Consider the following 23116-nt stretch of genomic DNA (forward strand, 5'->3'; position numbering starts at 1 on the left):
GCCTCGCCATCTGTGACCAGTGACCCTCAGCTGAGAGTGAGGATGGCCGTGTGCCCGGGGCTGCAGCAGCCACACACGAGCACCACCTCCCCTGAGCCCCTCACACACCCTGTCCACGACCCCGTTCATGGCACCCTCGTCAGTGGTGGGTCGATCGTCCCCTTGGGTCCAATCTGGATGCTGGGGCCGAGGCCACTGGACGCCAAGGCCACCGGTCGGCTCCAGGCCGGCTCCTGTTCTCAGAAGGGTTCTTGCCTTTGCCAAGGCTGGCCCCGGCCTCGGGCCTGAGACAAGGGCCCAAGTGGGAGTTGACTGGGGGGCACTGGAGGGGTGGGGGCGGCAGGAGAAGGAAGGCGATGGCCTGGGAGCCTCAGCGAGGCCTGGATGGGGGACGGGCAGAGGAGCCTCCTTCGTCCCCGTCCAGGCGAGAAAGCTGTGGCCTCGACCCGGGTGCCCACCTGCCCTGGGGGCCTGACTGCGGGTCCCCACCTGCATGCAGAGCGTCCTCTGTATGGCTGCCAGTTTGGGGCATGGCGAGGGCCCAGGGACTGTCTGACTGGAATTCCTGGCAGGAGCCGGGTTTGAGGCACACAGCAGCCTCGGTGCTGAGTGGGGGGCAGGTCGGCCCAGGTGACATCACACCCACCCTTGTGTGAACCACCAGGAGGAGCCCGGGGAGGATAAGGAGAAAGATCATCCCTGGAGCAATGAAGCCCGGAAGGTGCCGGCATGTCTGTGCCTGGGGTGGGTCCACCCTGACTCCCAGGGGCCGACGACGAGTGTCCGGGGGGAGAGCCCTTGGCCTCGGCGTGCACTGACACCAGGGTGGCAGCACCTCCTCGGCTTATCCAGACAGCAGGACGTGTCAGAGAGGCTCCAGTTCGGGCTGCCTTTTAAGCAGCAACATCAGAAACGCCCCGTCTCTCCTGGTCTGAGGGATCGGGAGGGTCTAGACCAAATGGCGGTTCCCTACCCAGGACAGCCTCTCTCCCTCTGGGAAGGAGAGGTCACCTTGGTCAGAATCCCACCCTCACCTGACCAGCCCAAGTCTCCCCTGGGACAGGAGGAGTGGAGGCCACCCCTTTCCAGACCCTGATTGAAATGCCAGCTGGGAAGGGAGACCGGCATCCCTGGAGTGTGGTGGCCCCCGGGAGAGATGCACCCAGCCAGGTGGTGAGTGGAGATGGTGCTGCAGGCACACTGGGCAGGTGGGGCCCAGGAGTCCCGGTCCAGGCACGTCGCCTCCAGAACCCACCTGTCGGTCCATGCAGGAGGCCAGGATGCCCTGCAGGGGGGATTGGGTGGGGAGGAGCAAAGGGAGAGGAGGGCACCGCTGTGGCCCTCGACAGCCGGGGGGTCTCCACCAGAGTTGGCGAGGCCAGTGCTCCAGGAGTGGCCACGTCACCTCCTGCCTCCCTCTGCAGAGCTATGCTGCAACTCCTGACCCCTGAAACCTGGCGCAGAGGCTGCCGTGTGCCTCAAAGACCAGCTCCCACCCAGGAGATTCAGGTCAGACAGACCCCTGGGCCGTCGCCATGCCTGGAGCTGGTGACTGTTCAGAGAAGGTCCTACATGCAGGTGGGCCCCCGGTGCTGGCCCACAGGCTCCAGGGACCCGTGACCAGGAGATGCTGAGCTCAGCGTGTGGTGGTGTGAACATCTGTCAAGTAAGTAAAGGCAAGAGGGGAAGAGGAACCCGTCAGAGGATGGGGGTCCAGGGCCAGGCAGGGGATGGCGCCACAAGGACTGAGAGAGGGAGGACGCTGGAATCCCAGTGCCGTGGGAAATTAACCTGAGCAGCTCTTCAAGAGGAGGAGACCCTGAGTCGGGCCAGTGCCTGGAGAGCTGGCGTGGAGCCTGGGGCTGCGTTTCAGCTGGGCCCTGGGCAAGGCTCGGAGCAGCTGGCCCTGCAGGGACCTTGGCCACGGCTTCTTCCTGCTGCTCCCCAGTCTCGCTGCCTCCTTCTGCAAGGTGCACAAGTGACCCCCAAAAGTGCTCCCTAAAGGTGACCCTGGGCTTGGGAACAGGAGCTCCTGGGTCCTCCCACTCGCCTTCCAAAGGGCCCTGCCCAGCCTGGTGTCAGCAGGTATCCCAGAGGGAGGGCCCCACGGCTCCGCACAGCCTGTCACCTGGCTGTGTGCAAGCCAGGGAGGTCACTGTGACGCCCCGATTTAGTTTCCAACTTCGCTGGTAGAGTTGTGACATTTTCTCTCAAATCACTGCATCCTGCCACAGCTGACTGATCTTACATTTAAACAGCCGCCCGCTGTGTCCTGGTGCTCAGAGGAGGATGGGGCCTGCCTGTTCAATACCTAGACTGTGAGTACACGGGGCGCGGAGAGGCCCTTCAGAGCAGGACGCCTAAAATAGCACCACCGGTGCCCTGCAGGAGCAGACCTGCCCGACTCTTTCTTCCTGAACGCAAGGAAGAGCAGTCGCCCTGACACCCTGTCAAACTGAATGTTTAAAGCTCTGATGTGAGCCACACAGGCGGCCTCCGTGCTCGGGGCCTCGCTGTCAACCCACAGGTCTGGGCACCAGCATGTCCTGAAGTCCTGCCAGGTGTCGCGTCCTGCCTGCCCCACACCTCAGGTCCTGTGGGCGTCCCCAGCAGATCCCTCCCCAGCTTCGTAGCTGTCCCGATGGGCCTGGGACTCCCTGCTGCAGCCCCCAGACACAGGAAGGACCCTCGACGTGGGTGGGGTCTCTGATTTGTGGATGGAGAGATCCAGCCTCGGTGGTCAGGTAAGGGGTCTGCGTTCATCCAGAAAGGAAGGGACCAAGCGGGAGCTGAGCCCACTGGACCTGCCACCAGCCCGCAGTGCCCCCCGGGGTCCTGAGCTCGGGACGCAGGAGTCCACCTGCCCCCAGCACACTGCATGCAGAGCTCTGCCCTGTTTGTGGAAGCTTGAGGTGGGCTGGCCTCCTGGGATGGCAGAGAGGGACCCCCACTTCAGAGTGGTGGGAGAGGGAGGGGCGAGGGCCCTGGGGTGTCCTCCCTCAGTCCTCAGATGAGGCCGCAGCGCCTTCAGAGATGGGACCCTCCCTCGGTCCTCAGGTGAGACCCAGCGCCTTCAGAAACAGGATATTTGATGCAGGATGTGGCAGAGGGGCTTTCACGGGCCTGTCGGTGAACACAGGGCGGCCTGGCTCCTTTTTTATCTTTTCACTCTAGTGGATGTCGCTTAACTGCAGGCCGATTCCACATGGCTCTCCGCGGGCCAGGAGACAGCCCTTAGCACTCCAGGTGCGGGCCCACCCTGAGGGACTGACGGGGATCTGGCTGGCCTCAGGAGCCATCAGCTCTGTGCTCAGCTGCACTGAGGTGCAGGGGCTGAGATTAGAGCACTCAGCCACATAGCACTTCCCAGCAAGACCTCTGATAGCCCAGACTGATACACCGGCCACCGCCAGCGCAGCCTGGAATGACGGACAGGAACCGCCATCAAGGCCAGGCAGGCAAAGCAGGAGTGGCTCGCCCCAAGGGGGGCAGCTGAGGACAGGGCCTGAGGTTGAGGCCTGATCTAAAGGAGGCCTCGGAGGATCCTGGGGGGAGATCAATAAGGGGGTCGATAAGGGAATTGGCCATTTATCTGCAGGAAACACTGCCTGCTGCCAGTGCTTCTTCAGCAACACGTTTGCCTTTTTACTTGTTTGCGGAGAGGTTTGACCATTTAGGGTTTTTATGTAGCTGTGTGACCACCCTATGGGTTCACCTTGCCCGATGTCTAGACAGAGATGATTTGTCAAGACAGGGGAATTGCAATAGAGAAAGAGTAATTCAGGCAAAGCTGGCTCTGCGGGAGACTGGAGTTTTATTATTACTCAAATCAGTTCCCTGAAAACTTGAGGACCAGAGTCTTTTTTTTTAAATATATATATATATTTTTATTATAGTTTAAGTTCTAGGGTACATGTGCACAACGTGCAGGTTTGTTACATTTGTATACATGTGCCATGTTGGTGTGCTGCACCCATTAACTCGTCATTTACATTAGGTATATCTCCTAATGCTGTCCCTCCCCCCTCCCCCCACCCCACGACAGGCCCCGGTGTGTGATGTTCCCCTTCCTGTGTCCAAGTGTTCTCATTGTTCAATTCCCACCTGTGAGTGAGAACATGTGGCGGTGTTTGGTTTTTTGTCCTTGCAATAGTTTGCTGAGAATGATGGTTTCCAGCTCCATCCATGTCCCTACAAAGGACATGAACTAATCATTTCTTGTGGCTGCATGGTATTCCATGGTGTATAGGGGACCAGAGTCTTTAAGGATAATTTGGTGGGCAGGGGCCAGTTAATCCAGTGCTGACCGGTTGGCTTGCGATGAAGTCACAGGGAGTCGAAGCTGTCCTCTGCTGCTGAATCAGTTCCTGGGTGAGGGTCACAGAACTGGTTGGCAGTTTCAGGTGGGGCCATCCAGTTGTCAGAAATCAAAAACCTGAAAAGACATCTCAGCAGGCCGAGCTTAGGTTCACGATAGTGATGATATCTTCAAGAGTAGGTGGGGAAGTTGCAAGTCATATGACCTCCAGCATCATGGCTGGTAATATTTAGAATTCAGCCCGTCTCATTCTAACTTGGTAGCTAGTGGCCTTTCGTTCGTTTAACAAGAGCAGTTTAGCTTTTGGGAAGGGCTATTATTTAAACTATAAACTAAATTCCTTCCCAAAGCGAGTTCAGCCTACGCCCCGGAATGGACAGCTCGGAGGTTAGAAGCAAGATGGAGTCGGTTCGGTCCGACACCTTTCACTGTCATCGTTTCCTTCGTTACGATTTTCAAAGGCAGTTTCAGTTGCATCTGTCAATCTTTCACGGTCTCTGCGTTTTGAGTCATGGTCCTTCCTCAGGCCAAGGATGTTTACACTTCTCCTCTTCTCCTCTTTTCTTCTGAAATGCTTTGGATTTATTTATTTTCTAATTTAACTTGATTTTTCCAGATGCACTTGGTGTGAGCGTGTGAGGCCCCAGTTGGCTCGTTCCTAGCCCCGCCGTCACATGCCGGGGGACCCCCTCTGCGGTTAGCAGGGCACCTTTCCGGCCACTGCATTTCTGGGTGGCTCCACCGTGGTCTGGAGACTCCAGTGGCTCCACTGACTGGTTCATGGCTCTCGAACAGTGCTAACTTCCTACTTCGATGAAATGTCTGTTATCTGGTAGGACTAGTCCCTCCTTGCTTCTGCCACAGAATTTTTTTGAATGCATGCATATTTGGTTTTCTAAATAAAGCTGGGAATGAACTTGCCCAGTTCTTCACACATGAGTATACACACACACGGACACGCACACACACTCATACATACATTGGCATTGGTACAGAATCACACTAAATGTACCAAGTCACCTAGGAATAATTAATATCTTTGTAATACTGAGTCTTTCTACCCAAGAATGTGGCAGTCCTTCCTTCTTTTTTCCAGTCTTCTCTTCCAGTCACCAGTAACATTTATGGTTGTCTTTGGGAGTGTCTTGTAGTTCCTAGGCATTTTGTCTGTGCTGCTGTGCTTGTTGTAAATGAGGTTATTTTCTCATTTTTCTTCTAACTGGTCACCGCTTCCTAGGAAGTCTGTGGCTTGTCACCCTGTGTTATGCACCTGCTCTGAGGGCGCCCTCTGGTTGGGGATCAAGTCCTGGGTGTGCAGTGCACAACCTGACCACCCTGACATGCCAGTGCCTTCACCTCCGCCTTTCTCAGATTTGTGCCTCTGATTCCTGTCTTTGATCAAATTTCATCAAGGTCATATCGAACATCCTTGCCTTGTTTCTGACAGTGAAAATGACCATAATATTTCCCATTGAGTGAGATGTTGTACATGCCTGCTCATTCCCAGTTTATTTAGGATTTTTACATGGGAATGGACACTGGATTTTATCAAGTGCATTTTAGACATCTATGGAAGTAATCACATTTTTTTCTTTTACAGCCAGCAACAGGAGGAATTAGAGTCATCAGCGTCTTAGTGTTAAATCGTTGGCTGGTCCCAATGGGTCATTCTTTCCGATCCGCTGCCGATTCTGCTGGCTAAGATCCTATTTAAGATTTTTACATTGACATTCACAGGCAAGATTGGCTTGTAGCTTTCACTTTTGTGCTACCTTCATCAAAATTGAATGTCAACATTATTCTGCCTTTGAAAATTGGTTTTGGGCCGGGCGTGGTGGCTCACGCTTGTAATCCCAGCACTTTGGGAGGCCGAGGCGGGTGGATCACGAGGTCAGGAGATCGAGACCACGGTGAAACCCCGTCTCTACTAAAAATACAAAAAATTAGCCGGGCGTGGTGGCGGGCGCCTGTAGTCCCAGCTACTCGGAGAGGCTGAGGCAGGAGAATGGCGTGAACCCGGGAGGCGGAGCTTGCAGTGAGCCGAGATTGCGCCACTGCACTCCAGCCTGGGCGACAGAGCGAGACTCCGTCTCAAAAAAAAAAAAAAAAAGAAAAAAGAAAATTAGTTTTGAAGCTCTCCTTCTTCTCCTATGCTCCAGAATCTTTTAAAAAGCAACAGAGTGACCATCTCCATAAAGATGATGCACATTTTCCCTGTGAAATTGTCTGGCCTGATTTTCTGGGCGGGGCTGGGTAATTCTTAACAGTTTTCTCTATTTCTTCTATGGTCATTGGTCCATTGAGAGATTTTCTCTCTTTTGGGGAGCTTTCATACTTACATTTTCCTAGAAAAGATAAAATCCATAACAGCAAAGTGCTGCTGTAGGGTTCTTCATTGTAAATGTGTGTGATGTCTCCTTTTCCATTTATTATTTTGTGATTTGTATTTTCTCCATTTTTCTTAATTACCAACAGGCTGATCAGGTGCTGGGTTTATTTATTGTTGCTTTGGTTCTTCTGTTTTCTAATTAACTTCTATTTTTATCTTTTTAATCCCTTCCTTGTACTTTTCTTAGAGCAATGTCATTTTTTTTTTAAATAAAACCTGAGTTGGATGGTTAAATACTATGTCTGGGTTATAATCATAAGTACTTTTTCTCTGAGCACTGCCTTTGGCAGTGATATGTAACAGCTTTCCTTCTTGCTATTTTTGAGATATTCTATTTAATTTATTTAAGTTTTGGTTTGTTCTTGAACCTAAAATTTAAGACACAGGCCTTTTATTCAGTGAGTAGGGCTGTTCGTTTCCAGTTGTGTTTTAAATGTCTACTTTTGTTGTCTTATTGTAAATCAAAAATAAAATTCTAAGCCCCTTGACCATCTGAACAGACCCCTCCTTTTAGCCAGGGGCCAAAGTTAACTTGAAAACTTAGTTCAGGATGTGATGGGAGCAGGGAGCTGGATGTGCTTCGTTATCCCTCCTCCGTTTTGGAACTACTGATGGAACAGACTCTTTAACTCTGATAAGAAACATTTACAGTCTATTTTCTCTGAAGCCTGCAACCTGAAGTCCTCATCTGCATGATAAAACCTTAGTCTCCACAACCCTTATCTTAACCCAGACATTCCTTTCTATTGATAGTAACTGTTTCAACCAATTGCCAATCAGAGAATCTTTGAATCTGCCTATGACCTGGAAGCCCCCTCCCCCTTCTCATTGACCCACCTTTCCAGACTGAACCAGCACATCTTACATGTACTGACTGATGCGTCTCCCTTGAGTGCATAAAACCGGGCTGTGCCCCGGCCACCCTGGGCACACGCTCTCGGGGTCTCCTGGGGCTGTGTCACAGGCCATGGTCATTCGTATTTGGCTCAGAATAAATCTCTTCAATATTTTACAGAGTTTGACTCTTTTTGTCAACAGTGTTAGCAGTGACCAGCCAGAGAGACAAGGGGAGGGAAGAAGAAATGAGTTCTCGTATACAGCCCACCTCCTCCACTGCCTGCACGGCCAGCCCCTGCTCTGACCAGTGTCCCCAGGAGTCTGGGGTTTGGGGTGGAACCTACCATGCCTGCTGGTTCACTATTTTCTCAGAGCTGTTTAAAAAGAAAAAAATGACCACAACGAAACTGCTAAACCACCTGATAATTAAAGCAAGAAAAACAAATCAAAGAAAATGTCAATGCACAAAATTAGGACTGGGAATGTGAGACTGACCACAGACAGAGAGAATTAAAGTGCCTGATCCTCAGATCCTCGGATAATGTTTTGCACAACTCTTTGCTAATGATTTGAAGTTAGAAGGCAATGCAGCTTTTAAGGAAAATTAAGATGGGCAGGATGGATTTGCGGATGGCCCAGTGACTGTGGATAAACTGGGAGGGCTCCGGGTGAGACCAGGGCTAAAGAGAGGTCCGTGGGTCTCACTTCCTCAGCAGGGGGTCTGCAACCATCTCAAGAGGATGCATCCTTCCTCCATGGGACTCCGGGATGTTCTGGCTCTCCAGGGCCTGCATTTCAGAGGGCAGGCTTCTTCTGCCCTGCCGCACCCTGCAGTACCTGCACCTGCACCCCTTCCTGCAGGCCGCCCTCTCTCTCTGCACACCTCAGCTGGGAGGGAGGAGAAAGAACAGAGTGAGTGATCCCTATTTGTGGGATTTCAGGACATTGGCAAAAGCTTCCATTCCAAATAAAATATCCAGCCCCCTCTGAGTGGTGTCTAACATCCACACTTAGAGACTTTTTCCTTTGACTGAAGAAAAACCATGCTGCCACTCCCTTCTCAGGGGGTGCCAGCCCTGGGAAGGGGTGTTCCTGGAAAGGTCTGCACACTGGACTGCACAAGGTATTTCCCTCCAAGAGTGGAGAAGAGTGCGGTTTGGGGTCCTCATGCTCCAGGGTCATGGCTGCTGAGACTGGAGGAGCTGCGTTAGTGCCGTCTGAATTCCATGATTTGGGCAGAATTGCACTTGCCATGTTGAGCACGCGCTCCAGCAAACCCCTGTGCTCTGCGTTATAGGAGGTTCTACAACAGGCAACTCTGGTCTGTGGTGGCTGAGGTCAGAGCAGAGGTGCCCCAGGGCAGGGTGGGGCCGACTGGGAGGGGCACAGGGGCCTCTGTGGGGTGACAGGGTGGTTTCCATCCTGAGGGTTGTGGGTGACCACGTGCACACACTTCCAAAACTCACGGACACGCAGCGCTTACCACTTGTTCGTTTCGCTGCATGTAAATTATACCAAAATAAAGGAAGCAGTGAAGGAGCAGGGAAAAGGCGGGTTTGTGATCTTCATCGCCAAGGCTGGCTTCAAGGAAGCAAGCGCTGACCGAGACAGATGGGCACTTGGTGGTAGCAAAGGTTATGAGCCACAGAGAAGCCCCAGCAAACCCCTGTGCTCCGAATGACGTGGAATTGGCTTCCGCTGAGAGCGACAGAGCCAGAGAGTGTGTGGGGAGAGCCAGACAGACACTTCACAGGCCTGAAGAGTGTCGTCAGTAATACAGTTCTAACCAATATGCATCGAACGCCTTTCAAGTGTCCATGGAACAATCACAAAAATGGATGGCGTATCTAGGCCCAGAGCAAACCACAAATTCCAAAGCATACACGCAGCCAGGCGACGTTCACCAGTCGCAGCGCAGTGCCACTGCCGGTTGAAGTCAATACCGTGAAATGGAAAACCTCACCATCTGAACGGTTTTTAACTCGCTAACATAACTATTAAGCCAAAAGAAAATCAAGTTCTCTCCAAGTGTGGCCCGACCACCACAGACACATGTTCTCAGGAACTCCTGAAGCCTGTGTCACGGGGCCATTGGCCACTCATATTTGGTTCAGAATAAATCTCTTTAAATGTTTTACAGAGTTTGATTATTTTCATCAACAACTTACTAAGGAATAAAGAAGAAATTAATGATTTGAAAAGCAGGAAATGATAGGATCAATTAATCGGCACCAAAGCTGGTTCTTTTAAAAAAAGGAAAACAATAAAATACAGAAACCATCAACAAACCTAACCAAAAAGAAATACATAAAATCAGAAATAAGCATCAGAAAATAGCCCAGATGCACAGTAAATGAAAAACAACTATGACAAGTTGTTTTGAACAATACTTTGTTCAACACTATGCATATTGAAATCTGGATGAAATGAATGCTTTTTAAGGAAAATATTATCAAACTGATTTTGGAGGAGCCAATTACCACAGGAGAAGTAGACGCTGCTGTTAAAGAGCTACGACAGTCACCCACACATCCTCATGTCAGAGGAAAACTTGTCCTCTGTCTTCTCAGGTTCTCTATTGGGGGCCTGCAAATAAACCAAAAGATGGATTAGCAAAGGTTAAACTTGATTCACATGCATACTCAGGAAGAAAGTGACTCAAAGAAGCAGCTAGAATTTGGGGCTGAGAAACCATCTTATCAAGGGGAAGGAGGTAGGACCCTGAGGGCCAGCACGTGGTGGGAAACAAGCGAGAGAGACACAGGAAGCTAACGGAGGGCAAGGTCCGCTTGGGAAAGGTCTGTGTGTGCCATTCCTCATCCCAGTGCTGACTTCTCATCTCTAGCAACTGGAGTTGCTCCGCCTCTTGGTACCAGAAGCCTCCTTTCAAGGGGCCGTGATGGCCGAGTCCTTGGGCGGTGATGGCCGAGTGAGTCCTGGAAGGCTCTGCTTTTAGGCAGATAAGGCCGCTGTGGAGAGTCTCCTCCTGCACTGTGGATTCCCAAACGCCATCAGCTCAAAATGATCCTTACACCACAAAGTGTGATCTGGATCCCTTCACACGCCTGCACATATACACACACGCATGTGCTTACACATATGTACACATGCACACCCAAATAAACACACATACATATGTGTGGTTACATGCACACACACTTGTATACATATACACATACACATGCACATACACACATGCACATAGATATACACACAGTGCACGTATACACATATACATCCATATCCACACAAGTGCACACATGAATGTGCTTCCATGTGGGTACACATGCTCACACATATACACATATCTCCATCTACACATCCACATCCACATCCACATGAACACTCATGCATACACATGCTTACACACATACATGCGCACACACATGTACACACATGCACACACATACACATGTACACACATGACCACACAACACACATGCATACATGTATTCACACACATTTACACATGCACACACAAACATTCACATGAAGACAACACACATATGCACACACATATACATGCTCACACATTCATATACACACATGCTATACACATGCATGCAGCATGTGCATACACAAACATACACACACATACATGTACACACTTGCTCCAAATGAGAAAGAAAAGTCCACCTTACAAGTTCTCGCAAAGGAACATGTAAGGACAAAGCTATGAACCAGTTCAGGAGCACAGAAGGAAAGATCAAGCTTCCACATTCTTTGTTTGAAAATATCACAGAATCACCTTCCTTATCAATATCGAGGCACACATTCTTAGTATTAGCAAGCAGAGGCACACTGAAGGCAAGCGAGTGAGAAAGCCCACTGCGGCTGGATCAGAAGACACACGGTCTTATGCCAGTTCTCTTTAAATCAACCTGTACCGAGGAAAATGCCAACAGTGTGCTTTTGGCTGTGTTTTGTGTTTATTTTTTAAACTAGACCAGATGTTTCAGCATTTACATAAAAATAAACATGCAAATACAGTCTTACAAAACGTTGAAGAGAGAGGCCTCAGAGGAGAGAATGCTGCTGCTGTCCAAGTGCACCGTGAGCTGCAGCAGCCTCAGCAGCGGGACCCGCTGGACCAAGAGTTCAGAACGAGGCTCTGCTCTAATGACACAGCAAGGCTTCAAAAATACCTTCCAGTGAATGGATGGGTAGTTAGCTGGAAGCCATGATGCTAAACAGGGTATGATGCAACTGCCATTTCTGTGAACCAAAAAAGAATATACACGTACACATCACCTGTGCACAGTGTCTGCAGAAGGCAGAGGGAAGGCAGGTAGAAGCATTAATTAAGAGCTGCAGTTCATCAAATAAAAATGTGTGACCCCAAGTTAGGTGCTGGGATGCAGCAATGCTGGGGTCCTGGGATCCTGGGATGCCAGAGGTACTGGGGGTAGTGGGATGCTGGGGTGCTGAGATGCTGGGATGCTGGGGTGCTGGGATTCTGGGATCCTGGGATCCTGAGTGCGGGGTGCAGGGCTGTTGGGGATGACAGCCTGGGGTCTGAGTGCTGGGGTGCTGGGTGCTGAGTGCTGGGCTGTTGGGGATGACAGTGGATGTTGTCTTCCCTGTCTTTTCAGGGCATGTGCACACCACCCTTGGGCGTCATCCTGGAAACTGCGGGAACTCGGCTGCCAGGTTGCTGATATTCTCCACGTTCAGGGGGTGTCCCGTCGGGAAAGGTGCCTGTGGGGGTGAGGAGCCCCTCTTCTGATCCTCCTGCTTTCCTGGGGGGTCAAGCTGCTTTCTCTGAAAACATCAGGCCCCCCTCCCAGCTGCCGGACCCCACAGTGTGGTCTTTGTCCCCTAGGGGCAATGCTTTCTGCATCTGTTGTTCTCTGCTGATCCCCAGAGCCTGGCCCTGCACAGGTCGTCGGTGATATCTGTGGATTAGAGATCTGTTCCCCTGTGCCTCCGCAGGGGAGGGCCACACGTGCACACACATGCACACTCACACACATGATCATGCTTACATGTCACACACTACACACGCACTCTTGTGTACACGTGGCACACACCCTAGCGCAGCCACACAGTTCACACCCACCAACCCCCTCCTGCTGACACTCTCACAGTCACACACACGCACTCACCACGCCTTCCCCTAGTGGGCTCTGGGGTTCCACCAACCGTAGCTGGGTGGCCACCCCGTGGCCTTCACCCCTGTGTGTCCCAATACACAAAGGTGGCCTGGTGCCTCTCCCAACTCTAGGATCAGCTCTTCCTGGTTCCCTGGGCCAACATTCCCCTGCGGGCCCAGTCTCAGTCGGCCCTGACACGTGGGGATTCCAGCCCAGCCCCCTTTCCCAGACTCCACACTTGGATTCTCAAGCCATAGGTAAAGTAGCCGTGCCGGCACCGACTGGCCCCAAAGTGGAGCCGATGCCACAAAGCACTGCTGGGCCAGACACCAGCCAGGCAGAGTGAGGACAGCACAGGCCCCTGGGACAGCAGTGTGGGTCGGCTTCCAGCCGACTTTGGGGTCCCCAGGACCCTGCCTTTCTGGAGGGGTCACCAAGCCAGGGCTGGGCTCCACCTGGCCATTTGTGAGATGTGCAGCTTTGGGAGCTGGTGCTGCCCCTGGGGCAGTTTAAACAGCGGCAGTGGGAGGATGTGCAAATGCTTCCAACCAGGGGCTTCATTTTCGCTTTTCCCTGGAGAGCCTGCTTGCCAGCACCCCGCTACCAGGGACCCTCCGTGCCTCCCCAACTCCACCCAACCCCTTCTCCAGCTCCCCTAGGGGAGGGCGGCATCTTGCTCTTCTGAGCGGAGCCGGGGAGAGCCAGGACCCCGCACATCACCACGTCCCTCCTGCCCCGGCTTCTGCTTGCCCGTCCCCAGGAGCTGGGATTCCAAGTCGATTTCAACTAAGTTCTCTTTTAAGTACATAACACACCAGTGGGATTTGATTACTGGCCTCACCTGCGCTGGAAGAAGCTCTATCTTTAAATTCTGTTCTGCTCATTCTGCTCATGTGTATATTCCGAGATGTTTTAAACAACAATTCAACCATCTTCCTGGCTTTCACCTGGTGAAATTACAAATGTTCAGAATTCTCACCACCTTCTGGTTAAGCAAGTGTCATGGATTGAACTGTGTCCCCCTGAAACTCTTATGCTGGAGTCCTAGTCCCACAGCCTCAGGATGTGACCTTATTTGGAGACAAGATCTTCGCAGAGGTGATCTGTTTAACAGGAGGTCCCAGGGTGGGCTCTAAACCCCATGGCTGGTGTCCATATAAGATGGGCACATTTAGACACCGAGACACAGACAAGAAGATGACCACATACGGCCACACGGGGTGCCCTCCGAGGAACCAGCTCCGGCTGCACCTTGATCTCGGCCTTCCCGCCTCCTTTCCCGCTGTTTAAGCCGCCCGTGAGAGTGCCCCGTGATGGCAACGCCAGCGGGCGCATATACAGCAGGCCTCTGGGGTCCAGCCTGGGAGCCCAGACACAGACACCGTCTCTACCTGGCAAGATGGGGTGATGAAATGAGAAATGAATAGATCTGGTCTCTGCTCCCGAGACCCAGCAGAGGGCTCCAAAAGCCCTCAAATTTCCTGTGTGATGGCAGCAGATTCTTTCGTTCAAATGAGATGAGGCTTGGTGGCTCCTGGAGGGGGGCCGGTCACCAGAGAGACCAGCCAGGATTAGCACCTGCAGCTTCAACCCTGCACCCACACTCCTCCAGGGATCATCCACCATCATCCTTCACGTCTGTGATGGAGCCTCCATAAGAAGGCCTGGACTACGGGTCCAGAGCAGTTCCGGGTGCCGGGAGGGTGGTGCCCCCCACTCCACGGGGACAGAAACTCCTGTGCTGGGGACCCTTTCGGACCCTGCCCTGTGCCCCGGCCCACCTGGCTGCCCATCTGCAGCCTTTCTCGTCTCCTTTTCCTGCGTTCTGTGATAATTTTGTGTTGCACTCTTGGTATTTAAGGCTGTGTAACTAGAAAACTGAGTTTTAATATTTAATGCCCTTGGATTTGGGAAATCTCTTACTACATTATGTTTGGATATACTTTCTCTGCGGGGATAAATATTTTATGAGGCTGTACCCATGTGTGGAGTGTCTTTACCAACAAAGGCCCATCTGAGAACTGTCTTTGGGAAGGAATATGGTCATTTAGCAGGGATCTGAGGCTGCCAACTTAAGACGGGGTGGGGCTCTAGGAGCCTGAGAAACATACGACGTTCAGGTTTCAAAACTATGTCAAGGCAGCTTATTTGATCCCATGTAGGTATGGTGGCCCTCTCCCGGGTGGGCCTCTCCCAGGTGGAATTCCACTCTCCCAGGTGGGCCTCTCCCCGGTGGGCCCCTCCCGGGTGGAATTCCACTCTCTGGGGGGTCCTTTCCCAGGTGGGCCTCTCCCGGGTGGGCCGCTCCCAGGTGGGCCTCTGCCGGGTGGAATTCCACTCTCCCAGGTGGGCCTCTGCCGGGTGGAATTCCACTCTCCCAGGTGGGCCTCTCCCGGGTGGAATTCCACTCTCCCAGGGGGTCCTCTCCCAGGTGGGCCTCCCCTAGAGCTCCCTGAGCGTGCCCACCCCTGGGGTGAGTCCTGGACCCTCCCCGCCCCAGGCCGACCCAAGTCCTTCAGTGGATCCAGCTTCCCGGCGCTGGGGCTGCGTGCCCCGCCAAGCCTCCAATTCGGGTCGGTCGTAGTGAGAGGTGGCAGCATGCTGGCAGTCCTCACAGCCCTCACTCGCTCTCGGCGCCTCCTCTGCCTGGGCTCCCACTTTGGCGGCACTTGAGGACCCCTTCAGCCCACCGCTGCACTGTGGGACCCCCTTTCTGGGCTGGCCAAGGCGGGAGCCGGCTCCCTCAGCTTGCAGGGAGGTGTGGAGGGAGAGGCGCGAGCGGGAACCCGGGCTGCACGCGGCGCTTGCGGGCCAGCTGGAGTTCCGGGTGGGCGTGGGCTTGGCGGGCCCCGCACTCGGAGCAGCCGACCGGCCCTGCCGGCCCCGGGCAATGAGGGACTTAGCACCCGGGCCAGCAGCTGCAGAGGGTGTACTGGGTCCCCCAGCAGTGCCAGCCCACTGGCACTGCACTCGATTTCTCACCCAACCTTCGCTGCCTTCCCGCCAGGCAGGGCTCGGGACCTGCAGCCCGCCATGCCTGAGCCTCCCACCCCCTCCATGGGCTCCTGTGCGGCCCGAGCCTCCCGGAGGAGCGCCACCCCCTGCTCCACAGCGCCCAGTCCCATCAACCCCCCAAGGGCTGAGGAGTGCGGGCACAGGGAGCGGGACTGGCAGGCAGCTCCATCTGCAGCCCCGGTGCAGGATCCACTGGGTGAAGCCAGCTGGGCTCCTGAGTCTGGTGGAGACGTGGAGAACCTTTATGTCTAGCTCAGGGATTGTAAATACACCAATCGGCACTCTGTATCTAGCTCAAGGTTTGTAAACACACCAATCAGCACTCTGTGTCTAGCTCAGGGTCTGTGAATGCACCAATCGACACTCTGTATCTAGCTGCCCTGGTGGGGCCTTGGAGAACCTTTGGGTCGATACTCTGTATCTAACTGATCTGATGGGGACGTGGAGAACCTTTATGTCTAGCTCAGGGATTGTAAATGCACCAATCAGGGCCCTGTCAAAACAGACCACTGGCTCTACCAATCAGCAGGACGTGGGTGAGGCCAGATAAGAGAATAAAAGCAGGCTGCCCGAGCCAGTAGTGGTAATCTGCTCGGGTCCCCTTCCATGCCCTGGGAGCTTTGTTCTTTCGCTCTTTGCAATAAATCTTGCTACTGCTCACTCTTTGGGTCCACACTGCTTTTATGAGCTGTAACACTCACCGCGAAGGTCTGCAGCTTCACTCCTGAAACCAGGGAGACCACGAGCCCACCAGGAGGAGCGAACAACTCCAGATGCGCCACCTTAAGAGCTGTGACACTCACTGTGAGGGTCCACGGCTTCATTCTCGAAGTCAGTGAGACCAAGAACCCACCAATTCCGGACACAGTAGGTGCCGTCCGGACCCCGCCCAGAGAGCAGCCCCAGCTGGGAGGTGGGGAGCCCCGCGGGGCAGGTGGCTGCGCTGCTCCCCGCTCCATGGGGTCCGGGGCTCTGCGTCTGCTCCTCTCACTTCGGCCACTCCCCCCTGCCAGGTCTCAGCTCGCCTCCAGGCCCGCAGCCCGCATTTCCTCTGCGCGACTTTCTGTGCCCGCTGCACTTCCAGGACCGTGGCAGGGGCAAATCACCGCCTGTTAAAGTAATGACGGAATGAATGAAAGAACGAAAGAATGAAGGAACGACTGACTGACTGACTGGGTGAATGGTTGAATGAATGAGCGGACGAGCGCAGGCGCGAAGGATGCAGTTCAGAAGTTCCCGGGGAAGGTGGAGGGTGAGCCCGGGGCCAGGACGAGAACCCGGGCACACAGGGGCCCTGAGGGCGGAGAGGAGGCCCGCGCGGACCCCCCGGCGCCCCCCCACGCCGCCCTCCCCTGCCGCCTTCCCTCCCCTTTCTTCTTCCCGCCCCTCGCCGGGGGTCGCTGCCCTGGTGTCCTCGTTCCCGCGGAGCTGGCGGGGGGTGGGCGGGGGGAGCGCGGCGTTGTTCGCCTTCCCCGAAGTGTGGTCCCGCCGCCGATCCGTAGCCCGCGCGTCCGCGTCCCTTTCGGTCTCCAGGCAACCGTGGCCGGGTCCTCTAGGCTGGAGAACCCAACCGACCGTGGGCGGCGGGACGCACCGCGGACCCCGGAGAGGGCGGACGAGCCGGGCGCCGGCGCCATGGACCTGGTCATCACGCAGGAGCTGGCCCGCGCCGAGAGCCAGCAAGGTGACCCCAGGCCCGCCACGACCCCCGCCCCGGGGAGGCCCCGGACCCTCTCATCCCAGCCTGCCCAGTGGGTGACCCCTTGAGGGCCACAGCCGGAGCCCCCACCTCCCGATCGTCTGACCAGAGCAAACGTACAGGAAGGCACCCTTCTAGGAAGGCGCCCACACCGCTGCTCCCTGGCTGCGGCTGGTTTTGACGGTGGCTGTGGCCCGGGGGCCTGAGGCGGCTGCCTGGGGCCTTCGGGATTGCGTTGCCGGCCTCACTTTTCCCAGCCCGGTGACCAAACCTTCCTCAACCACCCGTATGGGACAGATGCTGCGTCCTTGAAGAAGGCCTACGAGTTGATCAAATCGGCCAACCTAGGGAAATCGGAGTTGGACCCTTCAGAGAGCTTCAGCCCAGACCTGTTTGTTCTGTGTGCAGAGCAGGCCCTTAAGGTAACTAGTTCCCGGGATCCTCGGTCAGGGCAGCCTTGACAGGGAGAGGGAGGGCCTCTGGGTGTGTTGTGGATTCGGAGTGGGGCTGGGGAGAGGCAGCTCCTGGCCAGGCAGTCAGGGGGCCAGGATGGAGGATGGGGGCTGGAAACGGGCTCCACCTGTGCTCGGGGCCTGTTCTGAAAGCGGCCCCGTGGTGCTTCTGGGCAGGGAGGCCACCCCTCCGGGTCTGTGATCTTCCGTGGTGGTGTTCTGCAGATGCAGCAGCCAGAGATGAGCGAGGACTGCATCCAAATGTACTTCAAGGTGAAGGCGCCCATCACCCAGTTTCTGGGCCGAGCGCACCTGTGCAGGGCCCAGATGTGTGCCCCGAAGTCGGCAGAAAACCTGGTGAGAGGTGTCCTGTGCCCCTTCTCCCCAACAGTTCAATTTTCACCCCACCTCTAGAGCAATGCCAGGCTAGACTAGGCTTAAAATCGTTCTTAGGGTAGTAGAGTGAAGGAATTCCTTTCCAGAGTGACACGAAACTTGCACCATTTCCTGTTCATGCTTTTTGCTCAAGTAGTGGTGTCTGACACGCAGGACCCCTGGACCTTTGCCTCATAGCAGCGTGGTCTCTGTGGCATCTGCGCCTGCAGCTGCCCCGAGTGGGCAGAGGGGAGCTGGGGTGGGGCGGGCGTGCTGGGGCACAGGCACTGCGGTTTGTGATGCCTCACTGCGTCTGCGGGACGGGAACCCGGGTGCAGGTCCAGGACCTTGCCACGACACTCAGGCTGTGTCTGCCACACCGTCACCTGTGGATACACAGGTGACACACGCGGGGTACCAGGCCAACCATGAGGGAGCCGTAGCATCCGCAGATGGGGGCAATGAGCAGGGGTCAGTGTTTCGGTCTAACTGTGCTTCTTTACGTTGCCTTAGGAGGAATTTGAAAATTGTGTGACTCAGTACATGAAGGCCATCAACTTTGCCAAAGGAGAACCGAGGTAGGTGAAATTGAAGTGGCCTTTTCTCATGGACCGGGTGAAAGACTTCAGAGCCAGAACTTACCAAGTGGGTGTATTTATTTGAACTGTGGGTTTTCCCCTCGTCTGTGGTTTGTGATTTTCATGCACGTGTGATCACTCCCTCGTCTCGTTACCGTGTGGCCTAGTCCACATTCATGCAGAATTCCGATTCACAGCCTCTTCCGCACTCGGCGGTTTTCGTGATTTTAGACGGCTGTGAAGAGTCTGTTTTCTGCCGGGCGTGGTGGCACACGCCTATAATCCCAACTACTGGGGAGGCTGAGGCAGGAGAATCACTTGAACTCAGGAGGCAGAGGTTGCAGTGATTCCAGATCACGCCACTGAACTCCAGCCTGGATGACAGCGAGACTCCATCTCAAGAAAAAAGAAAAAAAAAAAAAAGAGTCTGTTTTCTCCAGGGCCTCCCCGGGTCACCCCCAGGGCGCCCTGCTCCTTCCCCGCGGTTCCTTCTTCGGCCCAGCGTGCCTTTGCTGCCCCCTAGCGGACAACTTGGCCAAGGCAACTGTCCCCGCGGAGGCGACTCCAGCAACTTTCTACAAAATCAGTGCTTTCTGCACAAAAACAAATACGCTTGAAACTGTTAAGCTTGCACAAAACTGATTCATATCCTATTCAAATCAGTTTTGTGCAAGCCTGACAGTTTCAGGCATATTTGTTTGAATATATATCACATATTCAAATAGGATACAATGTTTGGAGGATATTTAAATAGAAGCTGTGGGTTCCCTGGTCCGTTCTACCCACATCGGCCTGCTTGTCTGCTGGTTGCCCTCTCTGGTCACACCCTGTTGCAAGTGCTGGGGATGTAGGTTCCAGCCCCACAGATCCTCCCTGCATGGGGACGGGGATGGGGAGGCCCCACCTCAAGCCACAGGTTCTAAAGACAAGGGGTGTTTCTGAGGGAGCTGTGACGTGGGAGTGGTGGATACCATGGGAAGGAGGCTGTTCCACTCCGGGGCCCTCAGGGGCACCGTGGACGGGCCAGGGGGTGACAGAGCCTTGCCAGAGGTCAGGACCATCTTTGGGAAGGGGTCAGCTTGTGTGGGGAGAGAGCAGCGCTGGCTCGTCCAGGGCAGTGGCAGTGGGACAGGAGACTGAGCCCGACCACGGGCATGTGGAGGCCACAGTGGGAATTTGAGGAGAGCCACTTACAAGGAGGAGCTGGGTTCCTTTCGAGATGCAGCACTCAGGGAGACGCAGCAGGCCGCTGGAGTCCCATGACGACCCCTCCGACTCAGGCAGGCGTGACTGTCTGGTCAGGACACCCCACACCTCCGCTCCTCCTGAAAACCTGGAAACAGGATGAGTCCTGTCCTAGGGTCACATGGTGGCTGTGAGTAAACTCAGAGGAGTGAGCTTGCCACAGCCACCCTGGTATCCTCCCACCTGGGCATTGAACAGTGCTGGTCCACCTGGTGGCCGGCCCAGGACCACCAGGCACGCAGGCCCTACAGGGCAGAGCTGGCCTGCCTCGCTGTGGAGTGGCCCTAGAGTGAGAAGGGCAGATGGGCCCGATTCCCTGACTTCAGTCCCTGCAATGGTTCCCTGCTGCCCAGGGAGAGGCTCAGACCCTTAAGGGGGTCTCTGCTCACTCTTCCAGCCCACTCTCCTCCACCTCACACTCTAGGCTGGCAGATAGGAGCTTTGTTTCCCGAAGGTTCCTCCCTTCTCCATCTGCCTGACCTTCTTTTCCTCTACTACTGTCTTGGCTGCCTCCTGACGTCTTTCAGGTCACAGCAGGCATGTAATCTCCTCCAGCAAGCCTTCCTTGATTCCCTCCGTCCTTGCCCATTCTTGTCTATCCCCTGAGAGCCAGAGGAGGCCTTGCTCAGTGGTGTGTTTCCATGGGAGGGGCCGATCAGTCTGTGGAATGATTGATGAAGAAGGCCCTGGTCTGGACTCGGGAGCCTGCGCTGGAACCATGGCACGTTGGACGCAGGGCCGCCGAAGGCTGTCCCAGAGAAGGGCTCTGCATCCTGTTGCTCCTGCAGGCTGGGCCAAAGCTTCTCAGATGGGGCTGCTGCCATCTGCTGGAGAGGACCTGAGGCCCCTCCTGGGAGGGTCTCCGGAGATACGGCGGCCCCTTGGTTCTGCAGCTTGGGCCGGCTGGGCTTTGACCGCGCTCTCCCTTCCTCTGCCCGTGCCGCAGGTATTACTTTTTGGTGTACAATGCATCAGTCCTCTACTGGCAGATGGCGAGGCCATTCCTCAGGCCTGGATATCGTCACCATCTGATCCCCAGCCTTTCCCAAATCGTAAACGTGCTGAGTCAGACTGAGGAGGAAGACAAGGAGTGGCGTGCCGAGCTGATGCTGTGAGTTGAGCTCGCCGTGCCCTCCGTGGCCTCCCAGTGGGCCACCCTCCGGCTCTGAGGCCACCACCCCTTCTCCGGGGGGGGGGGGGGACGGGAGTTCCGCATCATTGGGGCACACTCCATGTGCGTTCTCTCCCACAGTCACACGTTTCTGTGTGTCTTGTCCGAAGGTCATTTCCAAAATCTATAGATGACATTTGCCGTGCCCTGGTTATGAGGTTATGACAACAGAACAAGATACTGTGTTTAGACTCACAGCAAAGCAGATGTGACCCTGCACCACCCAGCCTGGCTCACGGTTTTACAATCTTCGTTCTTAAAATGTTAATGCAGTAGACGTTTTAACAGCATAAAACTAAGCAGCGTCAGCACATCTGGAGCCCAGGCGGCCCTGCGAGGAAGATGGGGCGGCACGGGGCAGGCCGGCCTTGCTGGGTCTCAGCCCTGAGGGTCACTGCACAGGCTGTCACCAGTGCCTCGGTCACTGCCGGGCGGCGGAAAGGAAACGGGTCCGAGCCTCTCTGTGTCCGCGGAGCTCTCTGTGCAGTCTGGGGACGGGTGGATGTCCCCGGTGAGGATCCCAGCTGTGCCAACTCCTGAGCGGCTCCCCTCGGCACCGAGCCCACAGCCTGCAGGTGTTGGTTACCTGCTATATGGCCGTTTGGGGAACCTTTGAAGAAGATCAATACAGATCTTTCATTTCAAAATGCCCCGTGCTAGCGGTAACGAGCTGTCCGGCGCCTGCTGGCCCTTCCTGGTGAGCCACACGGCCTGGTTCTGGCTGAAGAAGCTGACCCCAGGGTAGCTTTTAAAGTTTGTGAAACACAAAATATGTAATGGTTTAATAACCTGGTTATTAGACAGGAGAAAACCAGGTTGACCAGTGGTGTGTTTCTATTATCCAGGGAACTTCTGGAGTGTTATCTGCAAGCCGGAAGAAAGGAGGAGGCTGCCGGGTTCTGCTCCACCGCAGCTCCGTTCATTAAGTCTCACGTACCGCAGAAATACCGGCAGATATTCTCCGTTATGGTAAATCAGCGTATTAGAAATAGAGACGTAAGAAGTAATTTTCTTAAAAGTCATTGTTGAGAAAACTGCATAGAAATTACATAAGTTTGCTGAGAGATATAAAAATCTATATGCATACGTACATGAACAAAAATATATGAACATATTAAAAAGAAATAGTTCATCCAATGTGAAGATGTATAGAACTGTGACATTTTGAAAACAAAAGAGTCTTTTGCCTTTATCGTCACTCTTTAAATATTTCCTTTGTAATAGCTTTCAATTTTTTTAAAGTTAATAGAAAATTCACAAAGATACAAGTAATTACTACAAGAATATGTACCAAAAGCATTCATCAGCAATTCATTTTGACATATGCGGAATCAGCTTAAGTTGTATCTGAAAAGCTAGATACAAAATTAATGAGAAAATAAAATCTAGACACAAAATCTGAACCTCTACCTAATTGTTTATATCCAGATTAATAATCTGTTCCATTTTATGACAGGTTCGTCATGAACTAATGGACGAACTTCAGTTAAAGGAAGAAAAGAAAAATTCCATTAGCCTGTCAGTCACTTTCTGTATTAATATGCTAAAGGCGTAAGTCGTTTGGGAGGGAGAGCAAATACTGAGCTTCACAAGTGCTGGGCTTGGGAGAGCTCTGTCCCCTCCATGGGGGGAGGTCCTGTGTCCAGGGGCCTGTGAGTGTGGAGTTGCAGTGAGTAGGGCTGGACAGTAGGAGCCTGGGAGGCCTCAGGGTGTGGGGATCTGAAGGCCAGCCCCACCTCCTGGCCCTGCCTCCCTCCCAGCACGGAGGAGAGGCCAGTGAGGCCACAGAAGGGAGAGGGTGGCTTTAAGCCAAGTGCACGGCCGGGCGCGGTGGCTCACGCTTGTAATCCCAGCACTTTGGGAGGCCGAGGCGGGCGGATCACAAGGTCAGGAGATCGAGACCACGGTGAAACCCCGTCTCTACTAAAAATACAAAAAATTAGC

At 54.2% G+C, this 23116-nt stretch overlaps 1 protein-coding gene and 1 long non-coding RNA gene across 12 annotated transcripts in view; one reads left to right on the forward strand and one right to left on the reverse strand.

Annotated features, from left to right (window-relative positions):
- Nucleotides 1–7437: 7437 nt before the first annotated feature.
- LOC116481787 (uncharacterized) lies at nt 7438–16833 on the reverse strand. The gene is made up of 5 exons (XR_004251632.2): nt 16456–16833; nt 13479–13584; nt 11541–11759; nt 10025–10130; nt 7438–8432 (listed from the first exon to the last, which is right to left on the reverse strand). It is a non-coding gene; the product is annotated as an uncharacterized LOC116481787 (long non-coding RNA).
- A 209-nt stretch (nt 16834–17042) lies between these two features.
- The window catches only part of CFAP46 (cilia and flagella associated protein 46), a 112669-nt gene continuing 106595 nt past the window's right edge, over nt 17043–23116 (forward strand). For 5 of the 11 annotated variants that reach the window (XM_058435866.1, XM_058435871.1, XM_058435869.1 and 2 more), the window contains exons 1-7: nt 17045–17336; nt 17649–17773; nt 18029–18160; nt 18692–18756; nt 20948–21112; nt 22018–22141; nt 22629–22723. In XM_058435866.1, coding sequence (XP_058291849.1) covers nt 17288–17336; nt 17649–17773; nt 18029–18160; nt 18692–18756; nt 20948–21112; nt 22018–22141; nt 22629–22723 — 755 coding nt within the window. In that variant the 5' untranslated portion in view covers nt 17045–17287. Of the gene's footprint in view, nt 17337–17648; nt 17774–18028; nt 18161–18691; nt 18757–20947; nt 21113–22017; nt 22142–22628; nt 22724–23116 lie in introns of all 11 variants that reach the window. The other 6 variants (XM_058435874.1, XM_058435875.1, XM_058435877.1 and 3 more) reach the window with 4 other exon arrangements.

This window comes from Hylobates moloch, unplaced genomic scaffold (genome assembly GCF_009828535.3).
Source record: "Hylobates moloch isolate HMO894 unplaced genomic scaffold, HMol_V3 SCAFFOLD_3, whole genome shotgun sequence".
Lineage (NCBI taxonomy): Eukaryota > Metazoa > Chordata > Mammalia > Primates > Hylobatidae > Hylobates > Hylobates moloch.